Genomic DNA, 27,001 nt, shown 5'->3' with positions numbered 1-27,001 from the left:
TGAGAAAAAAGAACATGGGAAAAATTATTAAGTCTCATCCTGAAGGAATGTGGGACAGAAGCTGTTCATTAGAATTTGGGCTTCTGTTTGGACTCAGAGCAAGACCCTGGGTGAGTAGGGGACTCCTCTGAGTCTGTGGCTGGACACTTAGGGAGGGAGAATTGGCAGCTTCTCTCCAGAAGAATGTGCTTTGAGGAATAAGGGTTCAGTGGGCATTGAAATTTCACAGTCTTGAATACTCACTGCTGGTGGTAGGTGTCCAGTACTGATGGTTATAACCTGCAGAAAGGAGTAAAGGACTGTTATAATGGGTAAGAGTTAAGAAAGGGCTAGATGACGGGCGCCTGGATGGCTCAGTTGGTTAAGCGACTGCCTTCGGCTCAGGTCATGATCCTGGAGTCCCGGGATCGAGTCCCACATCGGGCTCCCTGCTCAGCAGGGAGTCTGCTTCTCCCTCTGACCCTCCTCCCTCTCATGCTCTCTGTCTTTCATTCTCTCTCTCTCAAATAAATAAATAAAATCTTTAAAAAAAAAAAAAAAAAAAAGAAAGGGCTAGATGGTAGACCTAGAGATGAAATTCATTAACAAACTTGCTGAGATTTATAAATGAACAATAATGGCTACATTTTATTCAGTGCCCTTTTGTGCCTTGTCCTTTGCAAATAATGATGAACACCATCACCGTTACTATTGCCAAAAGAAAAATACAATAGTAAGAGCTGTCCCTATTTATTGGGAATATACTATGCACCAGAAATAATGCTAAACAACACACAACAAGGAAATGGGGCAAATTTACAAACAAGTGTATTCCAAACCTTATCCATGTCCTCTCAATCCACAAAGATAACTTCATCCTTGCTCTCTCAGCTTCTCTCCCTTCACAAAATTTTATGATAGTACGACTTTATCTTTCTAGCTTAGTTTCTGGGGGGTTTTTTTTTGTGTGTGTGTGTGATGTAGAAGTGACAAAATTGTGGCAGGTTGAGAGACTGGTCTGTGGAAGTGAACAAAATGGAGGAGAGGGAATGTACATGTGGTTTGGAATATTAGAGAAACTTTGGAAATGGGCTAGGATAATGAACATGAGAAGAGAATTGGAGGTCAGATGGATGGTATAAAAATTGGAGTCTGAGGAATTGGGGAAGAGAGAATTTTTCATGAGTGTTTCTCTGAGTCATGGTCATCTCCTTGGATGCTCTGTGAGGGGTGGGAGTAAAGACTGGACCCAGAGGAGCCCCACGATTTACTTGGGTTATTCCTGAACTCTCTCATTTGGCTATCAGGACAATCTTGCATGGTATGTATGTTTATTCCATTCTGAAAATGGGATATTAAAGCCTAGAGAGGTTTTACAGCTTGTTCAGCATCACATAAAACAGAGATCTATCACTCACCAACCCTCAAACTATTAACCACTGCTTTAAGGAAATCTCCAAGTTGATATAGGGGGAAATAACTAATCAAGGATCAGGCTAGACTGTTAGGCTAGAGGTCATTCATGCCCCTTCCTGTCCTGAGATTTGAGGCTTTCTCTATCTGGATGGTCTGAGGTGTTGCCTTGTGGTTAAGAACTTGGGGTTTAGATTCAGTCCTGGGTTTGTTTGAATCTTGACTCCGTCATGCATGATGGCTGGATTATCTTGAGCAAATGACTTCCTGTCTGAACGCATGATGGCTTTCTCTGTAAAAATGACTATAAAAAACTCACAGGGTTTTGGGTAAGATTAATATGAGATCATACAAATGAAGACTTTATCACAATTCCTGACACACAGGAACGTTTTGATAAGAATTAGCCACGATTACAGTTACTATTCTCAGTGTTAGCATTGCTTTTAGGGGCATTGTTGTCAACAGTGTTGTGTCCGTAGTTATTACTCATGGAGTATGTGTTAAGTGTGATGTTATCTCACGAAGTCTGTGTAGCTCTGACTGGCCTGTGGGAACTTAGAACATTGGTTGTCATGATGGAGAGAATGACATGGGGTGAGGGCTGGCATGGTCACCTGCTGCCCATTCAGAAACCTTAGCCACAGAGTTCTGCATCACCCACTTCTTTCCCTAGAGTCTGCACACTCCAGTTAGGCTCCTATGGGAAACAGTGGAAATAAGGAGGAAGAAAGATGTCATCCAGGAGGTGACAAGGGAAAGGAAATCAGCCTCCCATGGTGTGTTAAGCATTCAAAAATGAGTCCCCAAGGAAATGCTAGGTTTGCATCAGAACTATAAATTTGTATATAATCATTTCTCAAACTCAGCATTATTGACAATTTGGTCTAGGTAATTCTTTTTTTTTTTTTTTTTAAGATTTATTTATTTATTTGAGAGAGAGAGAGCATGAGAGGGAGAGAGTCAGAGGGAGAAGGAGACTCCCCGCTGAGCAGGGAGCCCGATGCGGGACTCGATCCTGGGACTCCAGGATCATGACCTGAGCCGAAGGCAGTCGCTTAACCAACTGAGCCACCAAGGCGCCCTGGTCTAGGTAATTCTTCATGGTGGAGGGCTGCATTGTGTATTGTGGGATGTTTAGCAGCACCCCTGGCCTCTACCCACTAGATGTCACTAGTAACACTCCAACTATGTATGTAGCCAATATCAATATCTCCAGACATTGTCAATGTCTCCTGGGAGCAGAATCATCCCGGTTGAGAACTACTGGCATAAAGAAGCATGGGACTGGAGACCCCAACTGCAGCACAGACACTCACCGTTAACGTAGAGACTGTCTCTGTCCAGGGTGTAGGTTCCCAGCCAGGTGACACCGTGGGTCAGCTGATTCAGCTCCTGGTACAGTTCTACTCTGTTTAGCCTATGGCCCATGGGGTCAGGATGGTAGGTGCAGATGGCATCCACTCCAGTTGCTGCTCCACCCTTCTCAGTCCTAGGGTGGTGGGACATGGGAATAGGGGCATCCTGAGATGTGGGAGAGTTATATACCTTGTTCAACTCTTGCCTTCAGCTTGCTGCCCCCGCCCCAGCCCCAGCCTTGGTTTGATGACATTTTTCTTACTGGGTCTTGTCTAGTTCCTCATGTGCATTCTTTTCTGGGACCTTTTCATCTAGGATGAGCCAAACATGTGGAAGCATCCTGGATCTTCCCTGTCCTTGGTACCCCCCATCCAAGCAACATCCAGGTCCAGCTCAACATCTCACTGGTTTTCCCACCTCCTGTCCCATCCTCATATCAAATTTTCCCATCCCCGTATCTACCAGCGCACTACTTAAAATAAATGACATCACATCAAGGCTCTACTTACAACTTCATGGTTCCCCACAGATCTGAGGGATATGCCACCCCTTGAAATACCTTTGCCAAAGTTTCTTCTGGCTAATGTTCATTCAGCCCAGGCATCACCTTCTCTAGACTGTCTCTACTCAATGTTCACAATGAGCTAAAAGTTCATCCTATGGGCTCCTATGGCCTCCGTGTAGTGCTTTATCATTGTATTAATCGTGTTCCTATTATGGTTTTAAGTCCATATGGCTGCTATCCTCTCTATACTGTGGATACCTTGAGGGAAGGGCCCATGACTGATTCCCTCGGTGCCCTTAGCACCTGTCACAGAGGATAGCCTGAGGTACCTCATTTCATGTCTGCCTAATGAGTCAGTCCTGCCCTTTCTGGCTAGTGAGCCATGGCTCTGCTTATCCAAGTAATTTAAGACCTTTATTTGACAGCCATCTCTTTCAGGAAGCCCTCTCTGATACACTCAGCCAGAGGGCATGCCGTCCATCTGAATTCCTGGAAGGCCCCAGTCATTTATGATTCTTCTAGTTGCTATGTTCAGGTCCTCACCTTCAGGTGAACTTGCCTGTGACAGTGCAAGCCTTCACGTTGTAAGGGAAGGAAGTCTCACCTGAGCAAGGTCAATCTGCAACCAGAGTACAGTGGGCCAATACTAGTGTTCTTAAATAAGGGACCAAGCTGGGGAGGAAGGAGAGAGAGGTGAGCAGGAGGGGCTGAGGTGAGTGGGTGGGGCAAGGGCAAGGCAGGCCAGGGAAGGCATTGTCAGGCTTTTACCAGGCTCTTCAGGACCCTCTCAGTGGAGTTGAACTTCATGGAGCCTGGGCGCCTCATGTCTGGGGTGCAGAGCAGGTTGGTGATGGTGAAGTTGAGGGTGAATGGCACCAGGGCAGGACCCACACCTGCAGCTGGAGGGAAAGAGAGAGGAGAGACTCATCACGGTCTTAGGCCTGAGCTGTATGTTCAGGGGAAGGGACTAGTGCTGTCTCTCTGTCCATAGTATCCAGTAGGTAAAGCCTGAGATATCCCATCTGGGATCTCCTCCCTCCTCAGCCAGCCAAGGGAGGAGAGCGGATCTCCATGTTAGCTGTGTCATGTCACCTCAAAAGGAAACCTCAATCTTCTTATCCCAGAGTGTCCAAAGGCTGACTTGTCATTGACATTTTAGTAGGAAGAGGAGGAACCAAGACCTTTTGTGCTCAGACCCTGGGCTACAAATGCTTGAGCAGTCAAGAAATCCAAACAGTAGTAATTTCCATGAAATAAATGATCATGGAGATAGAATAGAGATTAGGCCCCATCTATGTGTGGGATATGGGGAAATGCTACTTTATAGGAGGAGGTCTGAGCAAGAGCCAGCTGACCTGAATCTGAAGGACAAAGAGAAACCAGGAACAGAGCTGAGTTCCCATTATAGTGAGAGGAAGGGCCCTGAGGATGGAAGGATGTTTGGTCCCTGGAAGAACAGAAATGAGGCTGGTATGGCCAGAGATGAGGGAGCAAGGGAGATAGTGGGACAGGCTGGGGCTGGGTAAGGCAGCAGGGTCCAGATCATGCAGGGATTCACCAACCAGAACAGGAATTGAAGTTTCATGGGACTCAGAGGTTAGACTCCTACCTGTAGAGTTGGGGGTGGGAGGCAGAGATGCAGGGAGTCCTGGAGAGAATGTAGAAGTCAGCGGAGCTGAAGGAATGAAAGAATACAACGTGAATATAAATTGTTGGGCCCAATCATGAAGCAGTGAGAGGACAGGGCTGTTGACCGGAGTTTGTATCTCTAGTGGGTGGTCTGGAGCTGCTCTGGGGCTGAGAACCTGGGGGGTGGTGGGTACATTCCCCCCTACCCCGGGGAGCAGGCGTAAGGAGGAAGTGTCCCAGGGATGCAGGGACATCTGGGCCCTTGTGACTTACTGCTGGTGGTGGGGATCCAGTACTGATAGTTATAACCTGCAGAGAGAGCCAGAGAGGAAGAGTAATCTGATGGGAGGAGGCTAAGAAAAGGTTGAGGGGTATGACTTGAAACATACAATGCAAACTTTCTCAAGTGCTTTCTCTGAGACTCATCAACTCTTTATGAGTTAACTGCCTTGTACTCTGGTGCTCGCAGTCGTGTCGTCCTCATGATCATCAACCACAAAGACAATGATGATCAATACCCCTCATCTTATGGGGGTTCACTAGGTGCCCGAGACAATATCAACCTCACCAAATGAGTACTAGCAACAACAATTTTATGAGAGTGTTTCCAGCTTTATTTGTGTTTTCTCCACCAATTAAATATAACTCTTTCCTTGGTCTCTGAGTTTTTCCCGCTATCCTACTCTTCAGAGACAGCATGATCTTTGACATAGTTCCTGGACTTCTGTAATGTTGAACTGAGATCATGAGGGTGAGAGACTGAGACAGGCAGACAGAGGTGGGAGTCAACCAGAGAGTATAAAGTTGGAGAGTAAGAGGGAATTGGGGAAAAGAGGGTTTGAATAAGTATGGTTCTGGATCACGGATTGGATCTTCTCTGATGCTCTGTAGGGAATGGAAGTAAAACTTAGACCTATTTTATATTTGGTGGTCTGACTGGGTTTCTTGAAATGAAACTCTTTGAGACTGGACCTAGTGGAGAGAGCCCTGTGGTTTACTTAGATTATTCAGGTTTTATATCATTTGACCTTTACAATAATCTTAAATGACGTTTTTAAAAATTCCATTCTAAAAATAGACACTGAAGCCTAGAGAGGTTGCATGGCTTGCCCAGGGCCACAGGATGAGCAAAAAACCAGGACCAGGTCTTATAGAAAGACCTGTAAACCACCCAAACCTACACTGCCAGCTACAGCTTTAATTCTTAAGGACTATTGAAATATAATACAGGTTTTAATCCAGATAGAAAGACAATGTCAAAGGCAATACAGTGGAGACATAATTAATTGAGCATTGGTTTAAACTGTTGTATTAGGCGCTCCTTGATATGCCTTCCCATCCTGATATTTGAGGCTTGTTCTAGCTGAGTTCGTCTGCAGTGTAGCCTAGTCGTTAGGGGGCCTCTTGGGGGCCTGAGAGCTAATTTAGGGTTTGAGTTCTGATGCTACCACTTATATTAGCTGTCTGATTTTGGGAAAGTAGATTTCCTTCCTTGAGCCTTGCTTGTTCCTCTGTAAAATATACATAACATGTCACAGAGTGTTGGACAGGATTTGTAAAACATAATACACACAACGTTCTGGATCACAGGCATCCCTCAATAAACATTAGCCTTTAGTATAGGTGTGACTGTGGGTTTTGTTTTTAAGGGCATTGTTGAGGAGGGATTTATTGCTAAAAAACAATGCTAACAGCTTTGTTGTTTGATTCTCAGGTGGGGTGTAGTCTGGCTGGCCCCTAGAGGATGAGCAAAAGGCCACAGGCTATCATAACAAAGAGAAAGAAGCAGATCAGTCACCACCTTGGGAACTCGTTGCCTGTTGGGGAGGAGTGAACGCCAACTGTCACTGTGGGCTTGCTTTATCCTCTTCCTTCCCTGATAGCTTCATGCTCCAGTTGGGTTTCTGTGAAAGGTCACTGCAGTGAAGAAGACTATGCAGGGAGCCTTTATTTCCAGACTTTGGAAGTTGTTCTGTGAGCATTAGGTGTTGTATGAAAGTGTTGAATCACTCACTATACTGTATACCTGAGACTAACAGAACACTGTTAACCAACTGGAATTAAAACAAAAACTTAAATAAAATAAAAATAAATAATAGTAGGACTTAGAGACAAATTAACTGACCATGGAATATTCACACTGCTGATATTTGAGAGACTCCATTTGTGCAACCAGAGGAATATAGTGAAGACAAACTTATCAGCATTCACGAGGAGAGTAACAAAAAAGGTGAGGATAGCCAAAGGAAGTGACATCAGCAAACAAAACTTCACATTAATGAAATTTTCAGAGATAGTTTACCATATTGAAAGCACATAGGGTAAAATGCTAGAATCTGATTGAAACTTAAAAAGTAATAGGACAATTCACCCTGGCATAGAAAAAGGCATGGCTGTATTATAAACAATGTGATAAGAAGGTTCCTAAGAATTTCCTCCCCAAAACCCCTTTCATTCTCAAAGTTTCTAATATTTAAAATGACAATGTACAAAATAAATATTACTTTTACTAGAGAGAAAGAAAGAAAGGAAGGAAGGAAGGAGGAGGAGGAGAAGGAGGAGAAGGAGAAGGAAGAAGAGGAAGGAAGGAGGAGGAGGAGAAGGAGGAGAAGGAGAAGGAAGAAGAAGAAGAAGGAGGAGGAGGAGGAGGGGAAGAAGGAGAAGGAAGAAGAAAGAAGAAAGAAGAAGAAAGAAGAAAGAAGAAGAAGAAAGGGAAGGGAGGCAGGCAGGCAGGCTGCTCTGTAGGTATTCTGACAGAAGAGAATTTCCCTATGGAAATTCTAGGTTGGCCCAGAACTATGAACACAGGTACTGAGAAATTGCACTGCAAGGAGACCCCATCTGGGGCTCAGGAGGAGACCCCAACAGCAATTGAGGTACTCACCATTGACACAGAGACTGTCCCTGTCCAGGGTGTAAGGGCCCAGCTGAGTGACACCATGGGTCTGCTGGCTTAGCTCCCAGTATAGCCACTTTCTGTCCAGCCTGAAGCCTGTGGGATCTGGGCGGTAGGTGCAGACCACGTCCATTCTGGTGCTTGTTCCATCCTTTTCAGCCCTGGGGAAGGAGGGACACGGGAATAGGGATGTGCAGAGACACTTGAAAGCTGACCACTCCTGACGACTCCTTCCTTCAATTGTACCCCCTGGTGTTTATGTTAGCAGTCTTCTTAGGGCTTCATCTGCTGTCTCAAACACATCTTTTTCTGTCTGATATGGGGATCCAGACCATCCCACCTTAAGTGTTCTCCAGGGCTACTCTGCACCTAATTTTCTTCTTTTGCTCCCCAATCTTTTTATTAATTGGTTCATGCTCATTGTTTCAACTACCAGCGCCCAGTACAGTCCCTATCCATTCAAGAAGGTAAGTACAGATGGCATCCCCTCCAGTAGCTGAGTCCTGCTTGGGCTGTAAGATTGGGGGTGTGGAGCTCCTAGGGAGGAAATGAGAATTCTGAGCCCAGGCAGCATGTGGAAGGGAACAGCAAAGGACTGAAGACCTTGGAGGGGGTGAGTGAGTCACCCCTATGGCTGGTTGTGACATTGTGCAACACCATCATGGAGCCTGAAGGGAAGACTTTGTTTCATGTTGGTGAATCCCAAGGCTACAGTCAACTCCATGGGAGCACCTTTGGAGCAGGTAACCAAGTTTGGAGAAAAACAGAGAAAATGAATTAAGAGGTGATAAGGGGCAATGTGGTTCAAAAATACTCTTGTCCTGAATTTCAGCTGAACCTACAGTGATTCACCCAGAGCAGGGGATTTACAGGAAGAAAGATCCCCTCTCTCCCCTGCCTGGGAATTCTTGCTATTATCCACACTATTCAAAGAGTGTTCACAATGGACCAGGCATTGCCCAAAGTATGGTCCAGGGACTCCTGGTAGTCATAAACTCTTACAAAGAGTTCACCAAGTATGATTATTTTCATTATTTTAACTTTTATTCTCTTAGGAGTATACTGTGAAATGTTTTCCAGAGGCCACAACATGAAATACTGTAAAAGATTAAATGCAGAAGCAGATATCCTACTGTCTTCTCCTAAACCAGACATTAAAAATATCTGCAAAAATGTAAACAATGGCTCTCTTTTTGTTATGATTTTTTTGGGGGGGAGGGAGAGGAAATACTGCTATTGTTCATAAAAATTATATTATTTGTGTTAACATGTAATAGATTTATTACTTTTAATAAATTAATGAATACATATTTATAACATTTGTTTTAATTTCTAATTCAATAAATACGGGCAGATATAACCCTCAAGTCCAAAGGCTCATTGGAGTTCTGAGTACTTTTAAGGATGCAAGTAACATGTTGAGCCCAGTGACCTTGAACACCACTGTATCATGGTTAAAAGGAGGGACTCAAAAACTAGAAACTTTGGGTTCAAATCCCAGCTCCTCTCAAGGTACTTGACTACTCTGAGCCCAGTGTTCTCTTCTACAGTGTGGGATAATAATCATGTTGTTGTAAAGATGAAATGAATGAAAACATGTACATCACTTAGATTTTTGGGTGGCATATCATATGGTCAATATTATCTTATTGATTCCCCCCATCTCATGGGGAGATGGGGGCAAGTGTGGTGGGTGGAGCTCATTTAGGACGGTTTTGGTCTACAACATTCCAGGAACCTCTTCTCGTGAAGCCATGTGCGTAGAGGACCCACCTCTCTGGTGGGATGACCTGCATTGGCTGGATGCAGGACCCCAAAGAGAGGTCATAGAGTCGTGAAATGTAAGGAAAGGGTTCTGAGCCCACTGACCTCAGAGGACACCAAATGGGCATAGCAGAGAGGAGAAAATAGGCCATTTCTGTAGAGTTCAGGTCTATTTGTGAGTTTTTAAATTGCAATATATCCTGCCAGTATTCAGCATTTTGTTTGTTTTCCCCTTTGGTTCTATGTAACATCCTCTGGGAAGGTCCCTATCTCTTTTCAAGGAATATACTGCAGAATTGCAGTGTTCAGAGTTTGTCCCCAGTAGGGTAGATATGAGCTGGGGCAGGGAGAGTGTCAGGGATTCTGGGGACACAATTGGCAAAGATACTACACTGGCTAATACTATGAGATCCCATCGAGTGTTCACAATGGGCCAGGCATTGTGATTAGTGATTAATAACCCTATTAGTAAGGTACTAGTATTATCACTACTTTGTAGATAATGTGATTGAAGAACAGAGAGGTTATGTAACTTGTCCAAGATCACAGAGCTAGCAAATGGGAGAGCAAGGGTTCAAACCCAGACACTTTGGATCCATTATGATATGCTTCCTCTTGGCAAAGACCCAAGGCTGTGGTTGACTGGGATGTGGGAGACCAAGAAGGGAGAGAATTGGGGTTCTATAGGTGCTTTGGAAGAAGCCTTACCTGAGCAAGGTCAGCCTGCAGCCAGCATAGAGGGAACCAATGCTGCTGTTTTTGAACAGAGTCCCGAGCTGGGAACAAATGAGAGGGTGATGAGCTGGAGGGGTCAAGACTTTGGGGTGTGGCAGGCTTGGGACAAGATGAGCATTGGCAGGGGGCTCTCACCAGGTGCTGCAGGTTTCTCTCAGTGGCATTGAATATCTCAGAGCTCGAGTTTTCCATGTCCTCTGTGTAGTGCAGGTTGGTGATGGTGAAGTTGACAGTAAAAGTCATCAAGAAAGGAACTGCAGCTGTGGTGGTAGAAGAGTAAATGAGCCCAGTCCTGAGTCAGGCCTGGGCTGGGGGTGGGAGGGAAGGCTCCAAGGACACACCTTAACTCCAGCGCTGAGCTGGGGTTTGGCCTAGACTGGCCTGCTATTCAAGACCCTCCCACATAGGGTGACCAACCATCCCAGCTTTCCCAGGACTGTGTGAGTTCCTGGGATGCAGATGTCCAGTTGGAAAAGTGAGACAGTCTTGGGAAAACTGGGATGAGTTAGTCACCCTACTCCCACTTCCCCTTGGCTCTTACCATTTCAGCACATAGTAGCACCTGCATCTCTTCATCTTGGAGAAATGAACAGGCCCAGGGAGCACCCCACTAGCAATGATTGATGGGAGTTGGTGGATAGATACCCCAGCTCCCTTACTGCCCCCTGCAGAGAGGATGACTCCAAAGTTCATGTTCTACGCATTCTCCCAGGGTCCCCTCCAGCCTCTAGAACTGATAAATTTCTATTGTTCAAGGCACCCAGTATTTGGTACTTCATTACTGTTGCCCTAACGAACTAGTATATCACCTAACAGCAATTCTTTCTCTAGGTATGTACCCCAAAGAATTGGAAACAGGGACTCAAACAGATACATGTACACCCACATTCATAGTAGCATTATCCACAGTAGCCAAAAGATGGAAACAGCCTGAGTGTCCATCAACAGATGAGCAGACAGATAAAATGTGGTCCATCCACACAATGGAATGTCAGTCATCCATAAACAGGAATGAAGTTCTGATACACACTATGACATGTAGACATTGCACTCAGTGAAATAAGACACACACACACACACACAAATACACTATGTGATTCCACATACATGAGGTATCTAAAATAGGCAAATTGAAGACAGAAGTGGATTAGAATTACCAGGGGCTGAGGTGAGTGGGGAAGGAAAGCTAACGTCTAATGGGTACACAGATCCTGTTTGGGGTGATAAAAAGTTTTGGAGAAAGATAGGATAACATTTATACAACATTGTGAATGTAATTAATGCCACTGAATTGTACATTTAGAATGGCTAATTTTATAGTATATATACATTTTTACCACAGTAAAAAAAGCCATTCTTACTTGTTTCTGAAGCCACACTCAGAGAGGTCAAGGTGGACATCCCAGGTGAGGTCTCAGGGACAAAGGGACTTCCTGCTGATGTATTGAAGGTGGTTGTGGTCTCTACTATGATGGGGCCTGAACCTGTAACAGCTAAATTAGTGGTCTCAAGAGTTGTGGTTTTCAGGACAGTTGTTGAACTCAGTCCTTCTCTGTGACTGGTTTTAGGTGGTGTTGGGGTCTCTGATGCTATCAAGGTCACAGTGTTCCCCATCACAGTCTTGGACAATTCAGGGAGTCCAACTGAGGTCACAGGTGGTGAGGGTTCTGTGCCCCAGGAAGTTAAGGTGTAAGGCTCACCAGTGGTTGCAGGGGTACTGACAGGTCCAAGATCACCAGCAGTCAAAGTTGGGATACCTGTCCTGGCATCTGATGCAGGGCTGGTGGCCAGTAAGCCTGTGGTCGCCAATAAAATGGGGGAAAGAGTTGAACTTGAAATCGTTGTGCTGATGTCTGTGCCAAGATGGGTGGAGAGTGAGGCTGTTTCTGCAGGAACGCCAAATGAGATAGTTGGACCTAGATCAACTCCGCTGGTCTCAGTTGCAGGTGTGGTGAAGGATGTTATTTCTTCTGGACTGAGGAAAACAGTCTGAGTTGGAAGAGCTTCACTAATCTCCAACTCAGGTCGGATGGATGGTGGTGAGGCTACGGTCTCTGGTGGTAAATGAGGAAAAGCAGTTGAACTAGGAAAATTTGTGCTTGTCTTTGCACTGGACTGGGTGACCAATAAGGCTGTGGTTGCTGGTTCACCAGGAGAAAGAGTTAGACTTGGAATAGTCATATTGGCATCTGTCTCAGAACTAGGGACCTGGGAGGTCACCATATCCGGTACACCAGGGGAGATAGTTGGAGTTGGAACAGCTGAACTGGCTTCTGCCCCAAGACTGGTGCCTACTGAGTGTTTGGTGTCTGGTACACTTTTGGAAAAAACTGGAGGTGTTGTGGGGACAGTTGGGCTGGTCTCTGCAGAAGGGGTGACCAATGAGACTGCTATATCTGGCTTATGTGGGGAATCAGTCTGAGTTGGAATAGCTGAACTGGTTTCTGCCCCACAGCTGGTGGTCATTGAGGGTGATTCACTGGGGGAAACATTGGGGGTTGTCCGGGGAACTGTTGGGCTGGTCTCTGCAGGATGGGTGACCAAAGAGACTGGTGTATCTAGCTCCCCAGGGGAATCAGTCTGAGTTGGAACAGCTGAACGGGCTTCTGTCCCAGAATGGGTGACCCATGAAGCTGTGGTCTCCAGTTGACCTGGAGAAACAGTGAGAGTTTTAAGAGTTGTACTGCTCTCCGCCCCAGAACTTGTGACCAGTGAGATTTCCACCCCTGATACAACAGGGGAGACAGTCACAGTTGGAATGGCTGAAATTGTCTGTGCCCCAGAACTGGTAGCTATTGAATGTGTGGTATCTGATTCACTATGGGAAAAACTGGGGGTTGCCTTGGGAATAGTTGGGCTGGTCTCTGCAGGATGGGTGACCAATGAGACTGGTGTATCTGGCTTCCCAGGGGAAACAAGCAGAGTTGAAACAGCTGAACTGGCTTCTTTCTCAGAATGGGTGACCCATGAGGCTGTGGTCTCCAGTTCATGCAGTGAATCTGTCAGAGTTGTAAAAGTTGTATTGGTTTCTGCCTCAGAACTGGTAACCAGTAAGGTCACTGATCCTGGCACACCAGGTAAGATAGTTGTAGCTGAAGGTGAACTGCTTTCTGCCCCTGGAGTGGTGGCTGTTGAGAGTGAGATATCAGATTCACTATAGGAGAAATTTGGAGTTATTCTGGAAACAGGTGTGCTGGTCTTTGCGGAATGGGTGACCCATAAGGTTGTTATTTCTGAGTCATGCGAGGAATCAGTAAGAGTTAGAAAATTTGCACTGGTCTCTGCCCCAGAACTAGTGACCAGTGAGGTCCCCACCCCTAATATACCAGGGGAGACAGTTGGAGTTGGGATGGAAGAACTGGTCTGTGCTCCAGAATGATTAACCCATGAGACTGTGTTTGCTGGTTCACCAGGAGAAAGAGTCAGAGGTGAAATAACCATACTGGCATCTGTCTCAGAACTAGTGGCCTGTGAAGTCACCATATCTGGTACACCAGGGGAGACAGGTGTAGTTGGAATAGCTGAACTGGCTTCTGTCTCAAGGCCGGCAGCTGTTGAGGGTGTGCTGTCTGATTCACTACGGGAAACATTGGGGGTTGTCCGGGGAACTGTTGAGCGGGTCTCTGCAGGACGGGTAACCAAGGAGACTGTTGTATCTGATTCATGCAGGGATTCAGTCAGAGTCAAAGAGGTTGTATTGGCATCTGTCCCAGAACTAGTGGCCTGTGAGGTCATCATAGCTGGTATACCAGGTGAGACAGTGATTGTTGGAGTGGCTGAACTGGCTTCTGCCCCAGGAGTGGTGGCCATTGAGAGTGTGGTGTCTAATTCACTTTGGGAAAAATTTGTTGGAGTTATTCTGGAAACAGGTGTGCTGTTCTCTGTGGAATGAGCCCATGAGGCTATTGTATTTGGCTCACCAGGGGAAACAGTCAAAGTTCCAACAGTGGAAATGGCTTCTGTTCCAGCATGGGTGACCCGGGAGGCTGTTGTCTCTGGTTCATGTGGGGAATCAGTCAGAGTTGTAAACGTTGTACTGGTCTCTGCCCCAGAATTGGTGACTGGTGAGATTTTCACCCCTATTACACCAGGGGAGACAGTTGGAGTTGGAATGGCTGAACTGGTCTGTGCCTCAGGATGGGTAACCAATGAGACTGTTGTATCTAGCTCACCAGGAGATATAGTCAGAGTTTGATCAGCTGGGCTGGTCTCTGCTCCAGAACTAGCATCCAGTGAAGTCACCAACCCTGGCTTACCAGGGAAGACATTTTGAGTTGGAATGGATGAACTGCTCTGTGCCCCAGGATGGGTGACCCATGAGGCAGAGGTCTCTGGTGCATCTTGGGAATCAGTCAGAGTTGAAAGGACCATACTTGTCTCTGCCGCAGGACTAGTTACTAGTGAGGTCACCATTTCTGGTATACCAGGGAAGACAGTCAGAGTTGGAACAGCAGAACTGACTTCTTCCCCTGAACCGGTAGCTGTTGGGGGTGTGCTATCTGGTTCACTGTGGGAAACATTCAGGGTTTCCCTGGAAACAGTTGAACTGGTTTCTGCAAGATAAGTGACCCATGAGGTTGTGGTCTCTGGCTCACTAAAGGAAACAGTCAGAGGTGGAACAGCTGGACTGTTCTTTGCCCCAGAACTAGGAACCAGTGAGGGTGTGGTTTCTGACTCTCTACTGAAAACAGATGAGGCTGTCCTGGGAAGTTCTATGCTGGTCTCTGCTCCAGGTCTGGTGGCCAATGAGGCTGTCATCTCTAGAACATCAGGGGAAACATCTGGGGTTGTAATGATCATTCCTCTTGTGCTTGTGCTGGCTGTTTTACTTGATGTCCTGAGGAGAGTCAGCATTCTGGAAGTAGGAGTAGAGACTGTAGTGGTCAAAGTTGCTGTAGAGGTGGTCTTCAGAGCTGTGATCTCTGCTCTTTCTGTCCACTCTGTTGGTGGTCCTGTGAATTGGGGGATGGACACACAGTTTGGACAAAATGATCCACCGCTTACTGGACTGGCAATAGCTTATTTTTTCTCCACATGAGGAAAGGGAGAGAAATGTCTCTGCCTGAGATATGCCTGCAATGCTTCTGGAATGGGAAAAGGAATTGTCATTGACATTCCGGCACCTTCCCCTTCTCATCTTGTGCCATAACTCCGTGAATTCTTAACCACTCCCTGTTCCCAAATGTTGTCTGGACGCTCCAGCCCCTAAGCCTTTGTTCAAGCTGTTTTCTCTGTCTGCCTTGTCCATCTTTCATCAGATTCCTTACATTCCGCCCTTCTTGAAACCCCAACTCAAATCAACTTTTACAAATCCATGTCAGAATTCATCTCTCCCTTCTCAATATTTCCTTATCCTACTGTCTGAATCTGCACCATAGGGATGCCTGGGTGGCTCAGTTGTTAAGCGTCTGCCTTCGGCTCAGGTCATGATCCCCAGGGTCTGGGATTGAGTCCCACATCAGGCTCCTTGCTCAGTGAGGAGCCTGCTTCTCTCTCTCCCTCTGCTGCTCCCCCTGCTTGTGCTCTCTCTCTCTCTCTCTGACAAATAAATAAATAAAAATCTTAAAAAAAAAATGAATCTGCGCCATAGCACTCCTCACAGCCTGCTTGGTAATAGCTATTTCTAGCCAGAAGACTGCTTGGTGAATAGTAGGTGCCCACAAATATTTGTTGAGTAAGTGAGTGAGTGAATGAATGAATGGATACATAGATGGATGTATGCAGAGACAGGTCCCTTCTAGATTGAGAGAGATTATGTGTCATTGTGCTTAAGAGCTTGCGCTCTGGGGGTGACTGGGTGGCTCAGTCGGTTAGCGACTGCCTTCAGCTCAGGTCATGATCCCAGGGTCCTGGGATTGAGCCCCATGTTGGGCTCCCTGCTCTGCGGGGAGCCTGCCATTCCCCCTTCTTGTCTCTCTCTCTCTCTTTCTGTCAAATAAATAATCAAAATCTTAAAAAAAAAAAAAAAAAGACCTTGGGCTCTGGAAGAAGGTATTCCTGCATTTAGATTCTGGCTCCTCCACTAACTGGATGTGTTACCAAACCTTGCTAGATTTCCATATTTTCACCTGTGAAGTAGGTGTAAGTACAGTGGCCATCTCAGAATGCTGATAAAAATGCACCCAGCCCGGTGCCTCCTGGCTCACAATACTACCACTGCTATTTCTACTACTACCTGCTGTTACTACCATTACTGCTGTTACTGCTATCACCGCCTAGTAGCATTAATACTACTGTTACTACCTACCATTACCGCCGCTGCTGCTATCACCACCTAGTAGCATTGTTACTACTACTGTTACTACCTACCATTACCGCTGCTGCTGCTATCACCACCTAGTAGCATTGTTACTACTACTGTTACTACCTACCATTACCGCCGTTGCTGCTATCACCACCTAGTAGCATTAATACTACTGTTACTACCTACCATTACCGCCGTTGCTGCTATCACCACCTAGTAGCATTAATACTACTGTTACTACCTACCATTACTGCCGTTGCTGCTATCACCACCTAGTAGCATTAATACTACTGTTACTACCTACCATTACCGCCGTTGCTGCTATCACCACCTAGTAGCATTAATACTACTGTTACTACCTACCATGACCGCCGTTGCTGCTATCACCACCTAGTAGCATTAATACTACTGTTACTACCTACCATTACCGCTGCTGCTGCTATCACCACCTAGTAGCATTGTTACTACTACTGTTACTACCTACCATGACCGCTGTTGCTGCTATCACCACCCAGTAGCATTGTTACTACTACTGTTACTAACTACCATGACCGCTGTTGCTGCTATCACCACCCAGTAGCATTGTTACTACTACTGTTACTACCTATCATGACCGCTGTTGCTGCTATCACCACCTAGTAGCATTAATACTACTGTTACTACCTACCATGACCGCTGCTGCTATCACCACCTAGTAGCATTGTTACTACCACTGTTACTACCTACCATCACCGCCGCTGCCGCTATCACCACCCAGTAGCATTGTTACTATCACTGTTACTACCTACCATCACCGCCGCTGCCGCTATCACCACCTAGTAGCATTGTTACTACTACTGTTACTACCTACCATGACCGCCGTTGCTGCTATCACCACCCAGTAGCATTGTTACTACTACTGTTACTACCTACCATGACCGCTGTTGCTGCTATCACCACCTAGTAGCATTAATACTACTGTTACTACCTACCATTACCGCTGCTGCTATCACCACCTAGTAGCATTGTTACTACCACTGTTACTACCTACCATCACCGCCGCTGCCGCTATCACCACCCAGTAGCATTGTTACTACCACTGTTACTACCTACCATGACTGCCGTTGCCGCTATCACCACCTAGTAGCATTGTTACTACCACTGTTACTGCCTACCATTACCGCCGTTGCCGCTATCACCACCCAGTAGCATTGTTACTACTACTGTTACTACCTACCATCACCGCCGTTGCCGCTATCACCACCCAGTAGCATTGTTACTACTACTGTTACTACCTACCATGACCGCTGTTGCTGCTATCACCACCTAGTAGCATTAATACTACTGTTACTACCTACCATTACCGCTGCTGCTATCACCACCTAGTAGCATTGTTACTACCACTGTTACTACCTACCATCACCGCCGCTGCCGCTATCACCACCCAGTAGCATTGTTACTACCACTGTTACTGCCTACCATCACCGCCGCTGCCGCTATCACCACCCAGTAGCATTGTTACTACCACTGTTACTGCCTACCATCACCGCCGCTGCCGCTATCACCACCCAGTAGCATTGTTACTACCACTGTTACTGCCTACCATCACCGCCGCTGCCGCTATCACCACCCAGTAGCATTGTTACTACCACTGTTACTGCCTACCATGACCGCCGTTGCCGCTATCACCACCCAGTAGCATTGTTACTACCACTGTTACTGCCTACCATCACCGCCGCTGCCGCTATCACCACCCAGTAGCATTGTTACTACCACTGTTACTGCCTACCATCACCGCCGCTGCCGCTATCACCACCCAGTAGCATTGTTACTACCACTGTTACTGCCTACCATCACCGCCGCTGCCGCTATCACCACCCAGTAGCATTGTTACTACCACTGTTACTGCCTACCATCACCGCCGCTGCCGCTATCACCACCCAGTAGCATTGTTACTACCACTGTTACTGCCTACCATCACCGCCGCTGCCGCTATCACCACCCAGTAGCATTGTTACTACCACTGTTACTACCGCTACTTTTACCTACTATTACTGGAGTTATTCCTACTGTTTCTACTACTACTACTTTTTGTATTTCCACTACAAAATAAGTGTTTGCTGAGTCGGATTTGCCAGGAACCACGCTAGACCAGTCCTGAAGCTGGCCAAGGTGACCAGAATTCAGACTCTGAAGATGAGTTAAGTCGCATTGGCTGAGACAGCAGCTACTGGCTGGGGCTTCAAAAAATGGTAAATAAAACACATTACCCTGTAAAATATGTATTTGAAAAATGGTCCCCAGGAGGGAGGGAGAACCACCAGGAGGCTTCTCTATAAAGACCACAAAGCCTACATCAAAAACTAATGATGTATTGTATGGTGACTAACATAACATAATAAAATTAAATTAAATTTAAAAAAAAAGACCACAAAGCCCACTGGCACTTGATTCAGGGATAAAATAAAGGGGATTTAGACTCTGATGGGGGAGCGATGTCCCTCTTTTGCTAAGATTATCCAAAACCCCCACATTTCTGAGAGTGGACATACCAAAATGCTTTATGTGTGTTTGGCAAAGACGATGAAGAGGGGGCAGAGGAGGAGGAGGGACATTTGTAAGCACCAAGCATGATTTGTCTCTTTGATCCTCACCAGAACATTGAGTGTACATCATATTATTCTTGTGGTTTCATAAAAGAGAAAGACAGAAACTCCGAGATCATCATCTGCCAAGGTCACACAGCTACTGACTGCTAGTGTGGAAATCTGAACATCATTTGGCCTAATGCTAAACCAATGCTCTCCAGCACGGTAGTATATCATTCCCTAACTGAATTTCAGGATTCTGTGGGGGTCAGGATGAAAAGAGAAGGATGTAAGGAGAAAATGTCCGTCTGGACAGAAGGTTAAACAAAAGTTTCTTAGTTCAGGTTCTCAACCCAGGGTGATTTTGCTCCCAGTGGATACTTGGCAATGTCGGGAGACATTTTTGTTCATCACAACTGTGTGTATGTGTAGAGTGCTACTGGAATCTAGTGAGTAGAGGCCAAGGATGATATTAAATATCCTACAGTGCACAGGACAGCCCACAAGTAATTATTTGCCTGATAGGGCTGAGGCTGAGAAACCCTGCTGTGTGTTGAAAGGAGTCAATGAATACTGTTAGCTCTTCCTCATAAACTTTGCCATCTAAATACTGGTCGCTACCTGAAACCCAGTGATTCATTTCCTGGTGAACTGATGTAGCCAATCCTGTCAATGCCCTACTTATATCCCAAATAGTGACCCCAATGGGGTCCCGACGCAGCCCCTGTGACTCCACACCTAAGGGCTTTCACTTACCCTGTGGCGGGGGCAGGGGATAGGCTGGAAATGTTGAGGGTTATTACCCCAGGATCAGGCATCCTACAGCCAATGATAGAAGAGAGTTGGACAACAAATGCCCCCATCTACTTAATTCCTCAGATAGGACAACACTGAGGTGTTCTCTTTTTTAAAATTTTTTAAAAATATTTTATTTATTTATTTGAGAGAGACAGCCCGCACAGAGGGAGAGTTAGAGGAAGAAGCAGACTCCCCGCTGAGCAGAGTCCAATGCGAGGCTTGATTCCAGGACCCTGAGATCATGACCTGAGCTGAAGGCAGATGCTTAACCAACTGAGCCACCCAAGTGCCCACACTGAGGTGTTCTATGCTGTCTCCCAGAGCTTCCCAGTGGGACCGACACTGTTGCTCACAGCTGGGGCTTGGTCATGAACGAAATTTGCATTGAGTTCTTTTCCTTGTCTTCTCCAGTGCTTCCTGGGACCATCCCCCACCTGAGACAAACAATTTGCCCCATATCCTTAACAGAATAAGACTTATCACCTGATTGTGGGGTAGGGGTAAATCTGTCTAAAGCCTGCATCTTGCAGAAAGCCTCCAAAATGTATAATAGTCTGGGCTCCAAAAATATTGGGAATAAATTAATGGGTATGGGGAACTTTACCTTTTAACCACACAGTGAGGAGAATCCCTTGCTATATACACCTGCACCTCTTAAACTCTCAGGCAGAACAATCACACTGAGAAATGTTAGCAGGCGCCATTTAGAGAGAGATTATTGCAGTTAAGTAATTGTGTAAAACTCTAGGTTGAATAAAGCTAAACAAATTTCTTTACAGTAGGATTTCTCAGAGTCTTTAATATGCTTATGCATGTTATGATTCTTTAGGAAGGAACATGTTTGCCAAACTTTTTTTTTTTTTTTGACTCAAAATTCTTTGTCCTTTTGTTAAAGGGTATCCAAGCATTACCAAGCCTTAGGAGGTTTCCTGAATGTTGTTTTCTGCCCGTGTCTCCAATATCATTTCCTACCACCCCATCCTTCTACCTCATACTTCAGCAAAGGCGAATTATTTGTATCTCCCAAATATTTCCAGTTTTACTGCTCTCTGTGCCTTTGCATGTGGCTGTTCTCTCTATCCAGAATATCTTCATCAACTCCCTTTGTCTTTCTGGTAAATCCCTAGTCATCTTTTCAAACCCAATTCAAATATTATCTTCCTCATTAAGCCTTCCTTCTATAGTTCAAATACATCTTCATTGCATATGTTTAAAGTTCCATCATAGTTATTCAGTTCCTTTGTTGCTTCCCTGCTGGTCTGAGAGCTTCATGGATACAGTGCCCAAGTATTTTCATCTGCGCATCCTCTGCTTATAGCAGTCTCTAACAGAGAAAGCGATTAATAAGCATTTTCAGAGTTAAGTTAAACTGGGTCATATTTGTGGAAATGACATATCTAACTTTGAACTAAACTCACTATGCATGTTATGAGGAAAAGAAAAGTGGTAACATCTGTCTGGTAACCATTAGACAAAGATCCAGCTAAGACAGGGAAGCCCATGGCCACCCCACATTCTTCCTCTAAAGAAACAAGCATTTTATCTCTCTGGAAGAGGAAATAAGACCTCAAGTGAGATCACTGGGAAGTAAGCAAAGTTGAACCTACCTCTAGGACTAGCAGATGATGTGGGTGCCACAGGGACATGGACTGGTCCTGTGGCTCCTCCATGGGCTGCTTCATTGGGTATCTTTGTGATGCGCTCCACGATGCCATCAGTCCCTGCAGGTGAGGGTGGAGAAGAAGCCTGGGTTAATTCATCTCACCCAGAAGGAGAATACTGTCTAAATGGATCCACTTAATTGACTATACAACTCAATTCTTTTCAAGTTCACCTGTATGGACTTGAGCCAGGGCTATGTGCCATGAATGGCCACCCTTGTCCATTGACCCACTCATCCACCTGTAGATCTCTCCATCTTTCCTTCCATCCATCCCTATATCTACCCATCCATCCTTCCTTCTTTCCTCCTTTCTCTACATCCATCCTCCCTTCTACACATTTACCCTCTCTTCTTTCATTTATCTGTTTTTCCATTCTTCCTTTTATCCCTCCATCCATCCAACCACTCTTCTACCTTTTTACCATCCCACTCATCACTTGCTTACTGAGCACCCATGACTCAACTACTGAGCCACATTTTAAGACATGGGTCAACACCTATCAATGTGTTTAATTTTATTGTGAATTGAGAGGTAACCAAGTCATCTTCCTATAGATAATGGCTAGCAAAGCAGGTGCTAAGGTAGTTAGAGGACTTCTTTGTACTTGTCTCCCAAACAAAAGGTGGGGGCAAGTTCAACTTTTCAGAGGAATGGAATCCCCAAGAGGTTCCTTCCCTCATCTATGGATCTCTTGGAGGTGGTATGCCTCCTCCTAGGCCCCCGGTCCTTCCCACATCCCATAGGTACTTTATTCCATCATTTTACTTTGCTCACCTTTTTCTTTCACTTTTCCCTTGCTTTTGACTCTGTCCTCAATATAAAAACACACTCATTTCAAAGGGGGATATCTCCTCTGTATCTATGTGTAATTAGGCTGTTGTTCTAGTTCTTTGCAACTTACAACACTCCCTTCATTAGAGTCCCTGAGGGCCCACATGTTGTCAAAGGACTCACCCCACTTCAATTTGACTATTAGTAGCATTTGACAGAACTGACCATTTTCCTTCCTAAAACTCTCCCCTCCTATGGCTTCTGCGATGCCAGAATCTCTTACTTTTTATCCTCCCTCTCTGACCACTCCTACTTAGCCTAATAACTAAGAGCATAGATTCCTAGTGCCACATACTCTGAATTCTTACCACTTATTAGCTTTAAAACTTGAGTAAATTACTCAACCCTCTATTTCTCAGTTTACTAATCTGTAAAATGGGCTTATAATCATCCTTTCTTCAAATTGTGTTTCAATACGGATTAAATAACTTAATAGAACAGCACTTGACAGAGAATAAGTGCCCCAGAAAAAGTCTGTCGTCATTAGCATTATCATCAGCATAATCATAGTAATGTTAAAACATCTATCATGGTACTGGAATCATCTACTTACTTATTTATCTTAGTTTCCCCAATGCCAAGTCTAATGCCTAGAACTGAGGATAGATCAACAAATGTTTGCTAAAAGAGTTTCTGTGCAGTAATAAACTCCTAATTAACTCCTTTATGCCTCTCAGGAAAACAGTCATTTCCTATGAGTCACTAATAATGGGAGTATAGGAGCTGTGGGACCCTACTTGTCAACTGTGTTGATTGTGGAGGAAGTTGAGAAGAACTTGTCACTGTTCCCAAGTGAATATGTTCTGTCATTCTGGTATCCACAATGGTTGATAAAGATGTCCTGACTGGCTCAGTCCATGTCTCCAAAGTACTGACCACACCCAAGGGTCCTTCAGCAGTGCTCCTCTCTGCCCCAGTGTTGGTGCCCACCATACGTTGGGTAACCAGTGAGGAAGTAATTTCATGGGGGGCTGGACTGGTTGAAGAGTAAGCAGTAGTGAAGGGCGAAGAGGGGAATGTTATTGAAGCTGATGAAGGTAGACTCTCTGCAATGGTGGACATAGCATCTCCAGGGCCTCGTTCTGTTCTCAGAAATGAACTGGCTGAGAAGGTGGCTGAGCTGTCACCTGGAACTCCAGATATAACTGTAGACAGAGAAGGCACCAATGTGTCAATTGAAATGGTCTCAGCTGAAGACAGCATTACTGTACCCAGGTAAGGAGTACTTTCTGATACAGACACGGAAACCTTGGATTCTGGGAAGGAGGTTACACTAGCTGACCCTGCAAAAGAAAAAGGGATAAGAGTGAGAGAGAGATTTCCACTGAAATTTCAGCACACTACCAAGACAAAGGCTGGTCTGAAACTCGTATTTTCACAGAAGAGGTGATATCAGTCTTGGAATATTTCAAAACATGAGTGGACAGAGGAGATAAAGGTGGGCTTGTGGGAGTAGCTGAACTAGAGTCCAGGGATATGAATGTTTCCTGAAGTCTAGAAGAGAGATGTGAAAGTGGCCCTGTCTCAATGTTCTAGGGTCAAAGAAGACAGGTATTGAAGTGAAAATAGTGGTCTCCTCAATGGAACAAGAAGTATCCATTGGTTAAGAGGCTCTGCATGGGTCACAGTGAATGGGGACAGAGGAAGGTGCTTCATATCTACAAAGGCTATTCTGCACATTACTTACAAGTATATATGTGAAAAAATATTCATACTCTATTTATCTGAAGTAACATCAAACGTGGCCAGTGTTTCAATGTGGAGGTAAAATGATTTTGGGTTACAAGACTAAAACGGAAAAAACTGAACTTTACAGGGACAAAAATGAGAAGTGAGGTCACAGGAATGGGAAAGGAAGTTTACTAACAGATACTATGAAGGAATCTAAGGAAAGTAAGTTTGTGGAAGGGATCACTGCCAGAAAAACGAAGAGCAGAATTAGATCAGAGGAGCAAGATGGCGGAGGAGTAGGAGACCTACATTTCGTCTGGTCCCAAGAATTCAGCTGGATAGGGATCAAACCATTCTGAACACCTACAAACTCAACAGGAGATCGAAGAAAAGAATAGCAACAACTCTCTCAGCAGAAAAGCGACCACTTTCTGGAAGGTAGGACGTGCGGAGAAGTGAATCCGAGGCGATATTCGGGAGGATAGACGGCGGGGGAGGGGCCTCCGTCGGCCGCTTCTGGCAAGTGATGGAGCCGCGGAGCACAAAATCGGAACTTTTAAAAGTCTGCTCCGCTGAGGGACGTCACTCCGGTGGCTAAGCGGGGGGTGGAACCCTCCGGGACAGTGTGGTCTCAGGACCCTCGGGGTCACAGAAAGACCGGGGGTGCCTGAGGGCGGCAGAGCTCCCAGGTATCGGAGCAGGGAAGCCGGCTGCAGAGGCAGAGCCCAGGCGCGGGCTCTCAGCTTGGGGTGGCCATAAACCGTGATCCGCGGCCCAGGCGGGCCCCTGCTCCTCCAGCAGGGACCCCACAAGCGGCAGATCCGGGGAGACTCCCCTTCCTCCCCCGGGAGGAGCCGCGCGGGAGTGCACCGCAGGGATCTGCTGGGTTTGGAGACTCCACCCGGGGTCGGGTGCCAGAGATAGAAACGCGCGGTCACAGGCCGGGCGAGCACGGAGTGCGGCCGGAGACCGGGGAGCCAGAAGTGACTGACGGCTTTTCTCTGGGGGCTCACTGAGGAGCGGGGCCCCGAGTTCTCGGCTCCTCTGGGGCGGAGATTGGGAGGCCGCCATCTTCACTCTCTGCCTCCAAAGCTGTACGGAAAGCTCGCAGGGAACAAAAGCCCCGGAGAGCAAACGCGAGCAGATGACTTAGCCGGGAGGGGGCAAGGGCGGGGCACTTCCGCCTCCGGCAGAGACATTTGGAAACCACGGCAACAGGCCCCTCCCCAGAAGATCAGCGAGAACAGCCAGCCAAGACCAAGTTTACCCATCAATGAGAACGGCAGAACTCCAGCGCTAGGGGGAATACTGCACACAGAATCCATGGCTTTTTTACCATGATTCTTTAGTCTTTCAAAGTTAATTTTTTTTAACTTTCATTTTCTTTTTTTTTATTTTTCTTTTTCCCTTTTTCAACCAACATCTTATCAATCCCTTTTTAAAAAAATCTTTTTTATTTTTCATTTTTAGAGCCATAGTCTATCCCTTCATTGTAGTTAACCTTATTTTTGGTATATATATATATAAATATAAGTTGTTCTCTCTTTAAAATTTTGGGATACAGTTTCTTCTAACTGACCAAAATAAACCCGAAATCTCTAGTGTATGGCTTTGTTCTAGTCTCCTGCCTGATCACATTCTCTCCCTTTTTTTTTTTTAAATCCTCTTCTTTCTTTTTACAACCAATTTCTTATCTTATCAATTCCTTTTATAAAATCTTTTATAATTTTCACCTTTACAGTCATATTCCATCCCTTCATCATATTTGCCCTTACTTTTGTACATATATAAGTTTTTCTTTCTTTAAAATTTTGGGAGGCACTTTCTTCTAACTGACCAAAATACGCCCCAAATCTAGTGTGTGGCACTGATCTCTGTACCAGTCTGATCATATTTGATCATATTCTGTTTTTTGTTTGTTTCTTTTTATCTTTTTTTTTTCTTTTTTCTTTCTTTCCCTTTCTTTTCCCCCAGTTTCAGGTCTCTTCTGATTTGTTTAGTGTATATTTTTCTGGGGTCATCGTTACCCTGTTAGCATTTTGTTCTCTCATTCATCTATTCTCCTCTAGACAAAATGACAAGACAGAAAAAATCACCTAAAAAAAATGAACAAGAGGCAGTACCAACTGCCAGGGACCTAATCAATATGGACATTAGTAAAATGTCAGAACTAGAGTTCAGAATGACGATTTTAAAGATACTAGATGGGCTTGAAAAAAGCATGGACGATATTAGAGAAACCCTTTCTGGAGAAATAAAAGAATGAAAATCTAACCAAGTCAAAATCAAAAAGCTATTAATGAGGTGCAATCAAAAAGGGAGGCTCTCACTGCTAGGATAAATGAGGCAGAAGAGAGAGTCAGTGATACAGAAGACCAAATGATGGAAAATAAAGAAGCTGAGAGAATGAGAGATAAACAACTACTGGATCACGAGGGCAGAATTTGAGAGATAAATGATACCATAAGACGAAACAATATTAGAATAATTGGGATCCCGAAGACAAAGAAAGAGACAGAGGGGCAAAAGGTATATTGGAGCAAATTATAGCAGAGAACTTCCCTAATTTGGGGAAGGAAACAGGCATCAAAATCCAGGAGGCACAGAGAACCCCCCTCAAAATCAATAAAAATAGGTCAACACCCCGACATCTAATAGTAAAACTTACGAGTCTCAGAGATGAAGAGAAAATCCTGAAAGCAGCTCGGGACAAGAGATCTGTAACCTACAATGGTACAAACATTAGATTGGCAACAGACCTAACCACAGAGACCTGGCAGGCCAGAAAGGACTGGCAGGATATATTCAGAGCACTAAATGAGAAAAATATGCAGCCAAGAATACTATATCCAGCTAGGCTGTCATTGAAAATAGAAGGAGAGATAAAAGCTTCCAAGGACAAACAAAAACTAATGGAATTTGCAAACACGAAACCAGCCCTACAAG

The 27,001-nt window shown here is 45.3% G+C and overlaps 1 protein-coding gene across 1 annotated transcript in view; it reads right to left on the bottom strand.

Moving 5' to 3' along the window:
- Positions 1–27,001, bottom strand: part of LOC123863069 (mucin-16-like) — a 74,212-nt gene that overhangs the window by 37,723 nt on the left and 9,488 nt on the right. Inside the window, 10 exon segments of the mRNA XM_064593509.1 lie at positions 244–279; positions 2,712–2,884; positions 3,861–3,928; positions 4,025–4,155; positions 4,866–4,931; positions 5,159–5,194; positions 7,770–7,942; positions 10,254–10,321; positions 10,416–10,540; positions 11,633–13,681. Of these exon segments, the coding sequence (XP_064449579.1) occupies positions 244–279; positions 2,712–2,884; positions 3,861–3,928; positions 4,025–4,155; positions 4,866–4,931; positions 5,159–5,194; positions 7,770–7,942; positions 10,254–10,321; positions 10,416–10,540; positions 11,633–13,681 (2,925 nt within the window).

This window comes from Mirounga angustirostris, unplaced genomic scaffold, assembly GCF_029215605.1.
Source record: "Mirounga angustirostris isolate CCGP_5_RB_7025 unplaced genomic scaffold, mMirAng1.0.hap1 SCAF_1, whole genome shotgun sequence".
NCBI lineage: Eukaryota > Metazoa > Chordata > Mammalia > Carnivora > Phocidae > Mirounga > Mirounga angustirostris.
The sequence above is the reverse complement of the archived record's forward strand: the minus strand, read 5'-3'. Positions and strand labels throughout refer to the sequence as shown.